The 12,060-nt window shown below is 38.1% G+C and overlaps 1 protein-coding gene across 1 annotated transcript in view; it reads right to left on the bottom strand.

Moving 5' to 3' along the window:
• The window catches only part of poc1a (POC1 centriolar protein A), an 80,601-nt gene extending 70,578 nt beyond the window's left edge, over window positions 1-10,023 (bottom strand). Inside the window, exons 1-6 of the mRNA XM_048255752.1 lie at window positions 9,388-10,023; window positions 8,919-9,003; window positions 8,651-8,822; window positions 7,619-7,798; window positions 5,407-5,514; window positions 5,199-5,314 (exon numbers count right to left, since the gene is read on the bottom strand). Coding sequence (XP_048111709.1) covers window positions 5,199-5,314; window positions 5,407-5,514; window positions 7,619-7,798; window positions 8,651-8,822; window positions 8,919-9,003; window positions 9,388-9,399 — 673 coding nt within the window. The 5' untranslated portion in view covers window positions 9,400-10,023. The remainder of the gene's footprint in view (window positions 1-5,198; window positions 5,315-5,406; window positions 5,515-7,618; window positions 7,799-8,650; window positions 8,823-8,918; window positions 9,004-9,387) is intronic.
• Window positions 10,024-12,060: the final 2,037 nt, after the last annotated feature.

Below are 12,060 nucleotides of genomic sequence, written 5' to 3'. Positions count from 1 at the left end.
TTCAAATTAGTGGACAAAAAATTATATATTAGCTTATTTCTTAATTACGAAAATAGACACTCTAACACACCTTATGTGCAAACTCTTTTGGGAACTCTATGATGAATAGAACTGAAATAGATGACGATCGAAAACTCATGAAACCGCACAATCTGGACATTTTATCTGGACATTTAATCATAACTCGGCTTCTGATGGTTGCCGCTTTGGGTCAAATCAGTGACGCATGCACGTCAGGTCAAACCCAGGCCTTTTATTTTCGTGGGTTTATCACTAGGTGGCAGTCTCGCCAGGTCACTTCCCGGAAACATTACAGGCAACACTTCTCAGGAGCTGAAGGGGAAAATGAAAAAGTTGAAGAAAAAGATATTGCAACAGGTGCGTTTTCGCCAGGCAACACTGGATGAGTCCACTTTTCTACTAAGATAAGATGACTCTGACCACGACAATCAGGGGAGACCAGGATCACCACACAATCAGGGGAGACCACACGCCACGTCAAAAACATTAGAAAGAGTGACTGACCACCCTGCTGAGGAGGGAGTTCCATCTCCACCCACAGGAGTGGGTGATGGGCCGAGTCGGGCTTGCAAGAAGGCGATAGCGACACAGACGTTACCGAACAGAAAAACTATATGTAACTTACACAAGTCCTTTGACCCAGAAATGTAAGTGTCAGAAGAGTGGCAGGCTCAAACAGCGCATATTTCATAAAAGATGCTATATCTCCATTTCTAAAAAAATACAGGGATTTTGATGAAATGAAAACTAGCCACTGTTTAGCTTGGGATTTCTGAGGAACAGAGGCATGTAGAAATAAACAGTTTGTACTCACTGAGAGCTTAAAGTCTCACCTTTCAAACAAGCCATAGTATGTGTCCATAGCTATAGCATAGAATACACTGTGGCTCGTCAACAATAATCTAGATTGCTGGCACTCTGGGACAAAGCTTTCGAAAACAGTGTGGCATTCAAAGTGTTAATTAGCGTCTTTTAGTTATGAAAACTTTAACCATCAGCGACACATTGAAAATATGCTAACTGAAACAACTGGTGAACAAGTAATAACTTTCTAAGACAAGATCAAACTATTAGGCCTAGGTGAATTTACAATCACACTCAGTGGAATATTTTTAGTTTCGCAAAACGGCAGCTGGGGGGACTACTGGTCAAACCCCGACCAGTAGGCACGGCTGAAGTGCCCTTGAGCAAGGCACCTAACCCTCACTGCTCCCCGAGCGTCGCTATTGTTGCAGGTAGCTCACTGCGCATTTTTAAGTAAAAAATCGTAGCGGCGTACTTTGATGTCAAAATGCGTGGTTACTACGCAAAATGCGTACAGGTTGGCAGGTCTGCACACACACACACACACACACACACACAGAGGTATAGCCCCCCCACACAACCGCCCCATACACACACACCATTACATCCCCCCACACACACACACCATTACAACCCCCCCCCCCCCACACACACACAAAAACATAACCCCCCTCACACACACTTACATACACATAGCATAAAATGCAAGAGTAGAGGATCGAGACAAATTGACAGGCGTGATCTATTTCTACGGAGAGAATGTGCTGGACTGAGCGCCGGTCATATTTTGTACCGCTATGCGGTACATCTACTTTGCGTTTTTGCTTTTTCTTTCATTATGATAGAACACACTATAACTAATGAATACATGATAATTTTGGGAACAATTTACACAATTAAATCTTGTTTTAACAATAGGAACATTTGTAACTCCGTTACCATGTAACTCCGTTACCATGACTTATGAAACATATGTCTTAGAAGTATGCCAAAACTAATCACAGTCGCAAAATCTTTGGTCATATTATAAGTGTAGAAATACTTCGATGAGTTTTTTTAATGTTGTATTTTGAGAACCTCATGTTTGATGATGTTGACTTTTATGGTAACTACTCCTTTAACTAAAAGGAGTAACTCCTTTACCGAGCACTTTCTGGCTTTAAAATCATATGAAGATTTAATTTCACCAGACCATTTTGTGCTACTATTTAAGTACATGTAGGCACATACAAACTGACATATTGTTCTTAAATTTTGATTCATTATTGCTGAGTGGCATCAAAAAAATCTAGTGGGAGTGTAACCGCGTAATCTTCCCCATTAGCTACAAGAGACAGCGACAAAGCGGCAGGCTGCCATTCATTTTCAATGGGAATGGCCGTTTGCCAGCGATGAGCTTGCCACTGCCACGAGCAAGGCGGGGCCAAAATAGACAAGAAGTCTACTTTATGCAAATGCTGAGCGATGCGACAAAGCAACTGCCAATCGGAGTGAAGTTGACGTGACGTTCATTGCTTGAAAGTTAACTCAAAAAGTTTATCCAAGGTTGCGGAGCTAACTCATAGAAGGAAGTATTTCTTTACTAACAAGTAAGTTCAGGGTTTGTGGCCTTATATTTTGCAATCCTAGCAAGAAATCTTAACTTTTAAATATAAAAGGCAGGTTTTGTAACCAAAAAATACATCTGAATCATGTCATGAACGAGCTATCTGTCAGCCACCTAGCACGTAGAAATCGGTAGCCATCAATCACCCGTGAAGCACAGCCCCACTCAACAAGTTGGGTTGGTTGGTGGAGTTGTCGCTGTCTTTTGTAGCTAATGTGACTGTGGGTTGTGTCAGCCTGCACGGAGCTTCTGAACTGTGAGATTAATTGGCTGGACAGCACTAATTGGCTGGACAGCAGTTGAATTAGGTCAGTCACTTTAAGGAGGGTGAATATTTATGCATCTATATCTCTAATTTTGCATTATATATTTATAAGTAATTAACATAACTTTGTAGAACTTTGCTTTCACTTTTAAGAGGGGACATTAAAGAGGGGACTTTTGTAAATTATTGTAAGGCCAAATTAAGTTTTAAATTAAGATTCTATTTATCAAAGCAATAAAAGGGGAAATACCCAAGGGGGTGAATACTGGCACTGCATCTCATCAGCTCATCTTGAAAGCTGGATTGTGCAATTTGTCAGTTTTTGGGTATGTTTTTACAGGAAAATAGTTTTGGCATAATCCTCAAATTCACTTCGATGGTACATACTGTAGTCATGTTAAGGATAGAACAAACATGTCATTCCTATTAGTCATATAGGATATGCACCATGTAGTTCTGTGTAACAACTCACAAAAATGTAAGAAAACCTTTCACAGCACAACATTGCCAGGTATCACCAAGAGACACATTAGTAAACTTTTATCAATGACAAGTGAGTTGTTAGTGATGTTTGCTGGGTTTTTAGTGGTGTTTGCAGGGTAGTTAGCTTGTCAATTCTAAACCAAAACACATACAGCATGAAGGCAACTGATATTTGAACCAGAGAACATGCGGACACTAAATCCTGCTGAGCATATTTTAGCAAAATAAGCCTCAACACCAGCAAAAACTGCGTTAGAATGATTTTATTTACATGCACTTTTAATAAAATTGTATTATTTTGTGTTCTTTCCTGACCCAGGGTCACCTTTGGAATTTAAGTGTTGTGGTGGATTAGCAGGGGTAATACATTTCCACCATTCAAGCACTCCATCCAACCTCACTTGAATGGGTCTCTAAGTGCTCAGAGAAAAATATCCGGAATAACTAATCCCAGCAATATAGCAAGATCTCTCACTCAACTAGGGTAAGCTTTCTCAAACCGCTTTCTCAATCCATGTTTGCTTTCACAAGCAAATATGATATGAGAAGTACTAGACAGCCCCCTTGAGGACAAAACGTGCTACTACAACCAGAAAATCAACAAGAGTACTCATTGAAGTGTGTGATCTCTCAATACCTTTACTAATTTTAGATCACACACCGAATTTCTAGTCTTCCTTATAGCACCCAATGCCCTCTAAGGGGAAAAGGTTTCTGTTGATGGGGCAATTGAAACTCTTAATAGACACTCTGGAGTCTGGAACCTGTTTTCACCAAAATACACTGCAAATAAATACAATCTAACCAAGTGTTATTAATCTTATATTAAGATCAAAAAAATCTATTGGGGATTGTTTTTAGTATGACAAGACTTACCTAGCGCTCTCTCAAAAGATCATTTTGACTTTATTTAAGAAGACTGTCTTAAGGAAAAGGCCTTTTGCCTTTATTAAGCTAGAAAAGTGAAGAACAACAGGAAGTAAGTGGGAAGGAGAGATGAGGTGGGATCGGGACATGACCGCAAGTCGGATTCGAATCTGGGTCCCCATGGGCACTTGGGCCCGGACATGGTATAGGCGCTGTAGCCTGCAGCGCCCCCCCACGTTTGCTTGTTTTCAGGATGAGACGCCTTGAAATAAGTCAAACTCTTCTTAAATTAAGTCAAATGATTTTACGAGAAAGCGCTAGACAAGTCTCTTTATACTGAAAACAATACGAACTAGATATTTTGATCTTGATATAAGATTAATAACATTTGGTTAGATTTTAGATAAGCAGTTTTTGCAGTGTATTGTTTTCATTTTTTCCGTGCGAACGGGGCCTGAGGCCAATTCCAACAGTAACCCCTAACTTAAAAATGTACGTTTATGGGTGGGGCTGTGGCTTAATTAAAACAACTAAAAGGATACAACATCATTGTGTACAGATAATGAATAAAGTGTCTTCCAGAATTACTGGCAGCACATTTATTTTAATATGAAAAATCTGAAAAAGACTGATGAAAATTGCCCCTTACTGTTTATCAAATAAATAAATAATTTATAAAATTATTTACTCAACAAATAAAGAGTATGTATAAATAAATAAACGAAACCATTGCCACATTTAAAAAGTCACAGATTATTGCAAAATAAATGTTATTTCAAAGTTTGTTATTATATACACCTTCATTTAGTATTTTGTTTTAGCTTTTTGGCAGCAGCATCCAGATTTGGATTGAATTACTGTACATCACTTGGTACCTCCTGGAATCCAAGGCCATGTATGTTTTTTTTTTATTTAGGATTTAAAATTTAATATTAACTGGTCAATTATCTAAAGCAAGAATACCAATTATTCTAAATTTAAGTGCATTAGTTGTATGTTTACACTGACAGAACTAAAGCTCAATAATCATTATTCTTGCATAAACAAACTGCTAGGCCTACATGATTAGCCGTAAATGTCATTAGGCATGGAGCAACATATTAAGTCAACTCACAAGTAATGAGAGTATAGACAAGCTCCACAATCTCTTACCTTGATAGTGCTGCAGAAGTTTATTGGTTCGAATGTCCCACACTTTCACGGTGTTGTCATTGCTTGCTGCTGCAATGCAGGTGCCACTTGGATGAAAGTCAGCGTAGTTCACAAAGCTGATTGCAAGGAAAACCAAACAATGAAATCAGTCTTGGCACCTTGCAAAACATTGGGGTCATTAAAGTTCAGGGGGTGTTAAAAGACTTACCCTCCATGTTCATAAAAGGAATGTATGCATTCACGACTGTTTTTGTCCCATATCTTTATAGTTTTATCATCACTAGCTGACACTATCAATCGTCCATCTGGTGAAAACCTGAAAAATAAGACAGTAAGTGTACTGATAACAAAAGCACATTATGCAGGTTTTTACCATTTTGTGGTTAATTTTTTGAGCATAACTGGTTTTGAGAAGATCCTCTATATAATTTTTAAGGACTCTGGCCATGTGAAGGACAGGTGATTACATTGATCATTCTCATTACTTTTTGGGAAATTGCCCTCTATCCCCAGAGTTAGATAAGAGGATACACACTCTTCTATTCTCTGTGAGTGTAATAACCCAGACTGACAGCCTCACCGTTAGTCTACCTTAGCATATTTCAATGGAAGTGGGTTGCACCACTTAGCCTATAGCTCACAAAAGTGATAAATAGACTCCTAACAACTCCAAAATGTTCTTGTTAACATGTTGTGACTTGTGTACAGTATATTTACCATGTTTAGAAATAACTATGTAAAATGAGCAGAGCCGGACAGTAACGGAGTACATTTCCTTGAGTACAGTACTTGAGTACAATTTTGAGGGATCTGTACTTTACCCGAGTATCATTTTTGGGGAGTACTCATGACTTTACTCAAGTACATTTGAGAGGCAAATATTGTACTCTTTACTCCACTACATTTCTATCCATAACCGTGAGTACCCAAGCACTTCTTCTAAAAAAAAAAAAAAAAAAAAAAATCTCGGAAACCCTCAATTTGTTGTTTCCCTCTCAAATGTGATTGGATTGTGCAGGCGCCACTGATTGGGACAGCCTATCAGCAGTCACCTTCAGCTTTCCGCCAAAGTCAACTCCATGGTCAGATTTAGATAAGAGATGAAACCATGGACGAAACAATGGATGAAGACGCAGCAGGTCCATCCCGGGAATGTGCCAACCTGTGGCCACACCTCGCCAGACTATTTCAATTGAACAAGTTAATGATAGTTTTAGCTTCAAGTGTTTCAATTACAAAATAATATTTTGTATTTGAAATATGTATTTTAAATACATGTATTAGAAATATTGCCCATCCCTGGCAACATGGTAAAAAGATGAAAATGACTTGATTTTACTTTCAATTCTTTTTACATTCTACAAGGTATTAACATTAACATTTTTCATAACTCCATGTAGGTTGTTTTTGTAAATGTAAGCACTGTGGCAGTAGTAATGCAATATTTAGAAAATGTAGGCTACTCTTGTACTCTTGATACTCAAGTACTTTTAAAAACAAGTACTTCAGTACTTTTACTTAAGTAGACATCTGACTGTTGTACTTTTACTTGTACTTGAGTAAAATTTAGCAAAGGGTATCTGTACTTTTACTCAAGTAATGAAGCTGTGTACTCTGTCCGCCTCTGAAAATGAGACCGCAATTTTCAAACTATATTCTCTTCACACTGTCAAAGCACCGCTACCTAGACCATAGACACAGTGATTGCACAGAGCATGTGAAAAGCCTGTGGTAAATTCTGTCAATAAAACCAATGTGACTTGCAAGTAGCGTAACTAAAGTCACTGGTAATTATGGCTGAGTTTATGAAAGCAGAATCCTCAGAGGATGATGCTTATTTCAGGACGAAGCAAAATCCAGAACCAAATATTTTAGTATACAGAGTATACAACAGGTTAGAATAGTATACAACAACAGGTTTTGGAAGCTGAGTGGCCAATCACTGTGTCCAGGTAGCGGTGCTTTGACAACATAAGCAAGAATATAGTTCCAACAATGCATCTGCTTAGAAAATGTCTGATTTTAAATTGTGATTTCTACATGTGATAAATACACAAGTCAGAACATGTATCTATTTTGTTGGTTAACAGTGGGGGTGTCAGACTAGGTTATCTAACTTTGAGATAGTCTTTTTTAACATTGACAAGATATTATCGTGCTATAAAGTGAAAACATCACACAACAAATATCTCAACATAAAATATTGTGAAAATATCACATTATAACGCAAAGAATAAATATGTAAAAATATTTATTTTATATATATTTTAGTCCATATCACCTACACATAGTTTTTAAGTGGTGCGCCAAAATTTGTGTTAGTGTTTTCAGTGAGGAGCACCAGTAGAACTAGTGAAAAAAGTTAACCTGGATCCTCTCTGAATGAGGAAGTTCATGAACAAATAGCAATGGCCACATACTTTGCACAGCGCACCCAGTTTATGTGCTGGCTTAGGGAGAAGAGGAACTTTTGCCGATGGACAGTCCAGACTTTGATTGTTTTGTCATCAGAGGCAGTGACCAGTGACTGACCATCATTGGAGAAGCTGACACTGCGGACAGTGGCAGTGTGTGCTCTGAACACGGTTGATTCACCTTTTCTGAAAGGTATAGAGTAGCATAACAAGGAACAATGACAAGAACAGCATTTTATGTACAAAACATGGCTATTCAAGCTGCAACAAGTGTGAAATACAACTTTTACCTACAAATTAAATTTGCTGTGTGGTGAAATAACACATTTGAGGAGTGAATTATTTTCCTGGTTCCTTCTAGAATTCTACACAAACAATCTATAGCTTCAGTGTTCTTTATACAGTCTATGGGAAAAACCTCTGAGGGTAATTGTGGCATCATAGTCCAGAACTCTCGGTTCACGAACATTATACTCACATATTTGTGACCGTACTCCTCAACAGGTTAATTAGAGTCAGTGTGTAAATACACAAGACTGAAGTACTGGTCATCATAAATAACAATGCAATTCTGTGTTTTGGAAATAAAAACCTCCTTAAGTTCTATACCAGGTTCATTTAACGTGAAGCTACTCCTGTTTATACTTCTACTATTGTTATTAATATATTATTTTGATTTAAATGCTGTACCTTGCTTTAGATAAAAACGTCTGCTGAGTAAACATAAACAAATATAAAATAGGATAAATTCATCACTGAGCTGGAAAGTTTGGCATTACATCCAAGATTTAAACGCAACATACATTACTCACAAAAAGCTAGGGATATCTGGCTTTGAACTGTTGGACATGCACATTCAAAAGTTTACAGGTCACATGTCACCTATAAAGGTTATAGTGGATTTTAGGTTAATCCTGAAATTTCACCAAAGCCGAATATCCCTGACTTTTTGTGAGTAGTGTAAACATCCTACTCCTAAATTTAACGTTTTACTACAATTAGTGATGATGTTTTCTGACAAAGGTCAAATGAACTCACACACTAGGTACCCAGAGACGGACGGTCTTGTCCCTGGATGCAGAGGCCACCAGGTGTCCGGAAGGTGAGAACTGTACTGAGAGCACTGCGTCTTTGTGACCAACGAACCTGTATGCTCTCATCTGAGGCTTCATATTCCATATCATCAAACACGAATCCAAGGATCCTGTGGCTAATATTAAAATTGAATCACATTAATATTAACGTCTAAGTGAAACTGACGTACCCGGGGTTTTTCAAACGTACATGAACGATCACGTTAACGTACCTATTTGTTTCATGTTGCAGTTGAAATCAACAGATGTAACTGCATCTCGGTGGCCTTTGAAGTGCCTCTCTAGTGAGGGATCGTCCTGAAATTAACATAAATGTGTGGAATGTGTGGTTACGTCATTAATAAATGTGATATCTGACAACTTGGATAGTGATAGCTGCTAGTGTTTTACGCAGAGCCATATACCTTTATATGGCTCTGGTTATACGTATACGTAGCCAATGTCAGTAAATAAGCTAGAAGTTACCTAATGGTAATGTTATTCGCAGCTATAACGTTAGCGTTAGTGTAACAACTTACGACAATATCAATAGCTAGCAATCATAATAACTTAGCTGCTACAACGTTAATGGTAACGCAAACGATACAAAGTATGCTTGTTGACTTCAGCAAGCAGCTCAAGTCACAGTTGATTCTGTGATAGCTGCTAATTCGTTTACTAAAGTCACTTTAGCCAACTTACCATTGCAGACATCACTCACAGTGACTAACTGTTAAAAGTCAACGTTAACGTTACTCAACAGTGGTTTAACAAAGAAATGCCGAAGTCCGTAAGTTAGCCTTTTATTTGAACGTTAACGTTGCTAAATTAGCTCCAAGGACGTGTTCCTGATACAGCGACAGCAACAATCCAGTTATAGTTCGGTAGCAACTGCAGCCAGTGAGCCAACGTAGAAGCTAGCTAATGTTGCAGTAGCCTGACAGTTAACGTTACGTTACTTGCCAAATCTTAACAGATGTACGGTAACGTTATGCATGATATATTTGCTTTAACTACATGTCAGTCCATCCTCACATCATCTGTCACAAATCGAATTTCTGTTTGAAATTAGCTTCTAGAACTACTCCTAACTTGAAATCAATATATGTCTGGAACGTCATGCTGTGCTACATGTGCTACATGCTATGCTGTACCCAGAGCTCGTCTGCTGTAACTAAGAGGAAGCAGATTCAACAAACAGTGCAGTGCAAGTTTTTTTGAGTTTACGCGCCCTATGGCCCCATCTGGCGCCCTCTTCTTCTTCTTCTTGTTTTTTATGGCAGTTGGCAAACAACGTCTGGTTGCATTACCGCCACCTTCTGAAATAGAGTGTTGGTCTGGATACCCAGATAGCAAGGTGATTTTCCATCCAAATCATCATTTTGGTTGAGATTGAAATCTCAATGGTAAATAGACATTGAATCAGCATTACAATCCTGACAAAAACCCGACAGTGCATGAATATCGATAGGAGAGATATCGAAAGTTGTTTATGTTGCCATAATCGATAGAGCATCGATACATAGTTCACTAAAAGATATTGAAAAGTCATGGATTTGTGGTTGACTGGGAAATCTTAACGTGGTGATTGAAAAGTAGTGGATTTATAGTTGACCGCGCGACGACGTTTGAACTGTCCAGGAGATCATTTTCAGCAACAGTTCAGTCAGACCAACGGGGGTGTTCAGCTCTCTGTCAAGTTCACTCCTCCTAAGCAAGCATTTATTTATTTTATTGTCCATACAAACGATAATGTTTTATTGTAAAAGTGTACTACATTAAATTCGGTCATGTTTACAGCCTATGTACATCGTACTGTCTGACTTAAACCAGAGCCCGTCTACTTATTAGACATTCTCTGCTTAAACTCATTCAAATGCTAGGCTAGCTAAATTTACTTACTGTTGTCAATTAATGTTTAGGCTAACTTACAGTATGGCAGTTCATCATAATGTTAAGTTAACGTTACTCGGCAGTCTGATTTATAATTAGGTCCTACCTTTGTTGTCAGTAAGTTACAGTTTATTATACTCATGATAATAAAATATGAAGTAGTGCTAGGCCTACCGGTAACGTTAGCTTCTAGGCTACTGTCAAAATTATAGGCTGAAGATGTGCTGCTGGTTAACGTGGAGATTTAGCTAACATTTATGTAACTCCTGGTGATCATATTTTTGTAAGTTTAATAGGCTAACTTTAGCAATACTGATATAAGTTAACTTAAAGTCATATCTGACTAGACTGCTATCATTAACCGTTCATTGGGCAGCAAAATTGTTCGGACGAACAGAGCTGCCCGAATGGCATGGTGCTGCTTAGTAGCAAACACGGCATGTTCAATGAGCTCACCCAGCTTGCGAAACTGAATTATTCTAACACTATCTTCAGCCTGGCATTTTGACAGCAAACTCAACAAACATATAGAATATATATTCTATGATTATTCTAAAGTTTCAATTATAAGTAGCCTTCAATTTCAGTTGAACATATTTATCTAACACTGTCTAGTGCTATCTCTTTTTCTTCTGTTTCTGTTAGGTGCCACTTCACTCTGCTACTGGATGGTGGAGGAGGGCTGACTGCTAACGGGTGGTCTATGAATGCTATACTGAATGGATGGCAGGGAAGCACAACACACGTGAATTTCTAAATGAAGAAGAGTTAATAAATGCACTTGATTTTCAAACTAAGTTGTCAATGGTTATTTATGCACGATTGTGTAGCCTAAACCAGCCATACTAGACCTAGTCAAATTTATCCTGGCTGTATATAAAGCAGGATGTGAATTTCCCAATATTTTTCCAGATTAAAAGTGGTTTACTGAGGTTTAATATCAATTGAAATATATTGAAATCGCATTGATCTGTAGTTGGAATTTCAACATTGCTTCAATATTAATAGAGGGTGCAAAATGTTATAGGATCAATGTAGAAGTGCGACGTTGACTCAATGATTTTAACGTTGACAAAATAATGTTGATTTAGCATATATTCAATGAGTAATTGCTATCTGGGTAATAATTCCCTAAACTTAAATTATCTTTATTAAACCAGTTCTTAAAAAAAAAAAGAAAAGAAAAATCCAAAACATAAATCTCCAGAATTCCTTTGCAAAATATCTCTTACTATCAAAGGTATCTCTTCATCTTCTAGCTGATGGATTAACTGCTGCCTCTCATTACTATATCTATTCTTCAATAGCATGTTCTATGGCAGTGGTTCTTAAACTTTTTGTCTGGCGACCCCACAAAAAAGTATGGCGAGGTCTGGCGACCCCCCTTTCCCCAAACCCATTCTAAGTCCTTACGCAAATACCCCCCTCAAACATCGCCGCAAATCACACATTGTGGGTGGTCGAGTTATCTTTAACTTGGCG

Source organism: Alosa alosa, chromosome 10, assembly GCF_017589495.1.
Source record: "Alosa alosa isolate M-15738 ecotype Scorff River chromosome 10, AALO_Geno_1.1, whole genome shotgun sequence".
NCBI classification, from domain to species: Eukaryota; Metazoa; Chordata; class Actinopteri; order Clupeiformes; family Clupeidae; genus Alosa; species Alosa alosa.
The sequence above is the reverse complement of the archived record's forward strand: the minus strand, read 5'-3'. Positions and strand labels throughout refer to the sequence as shown.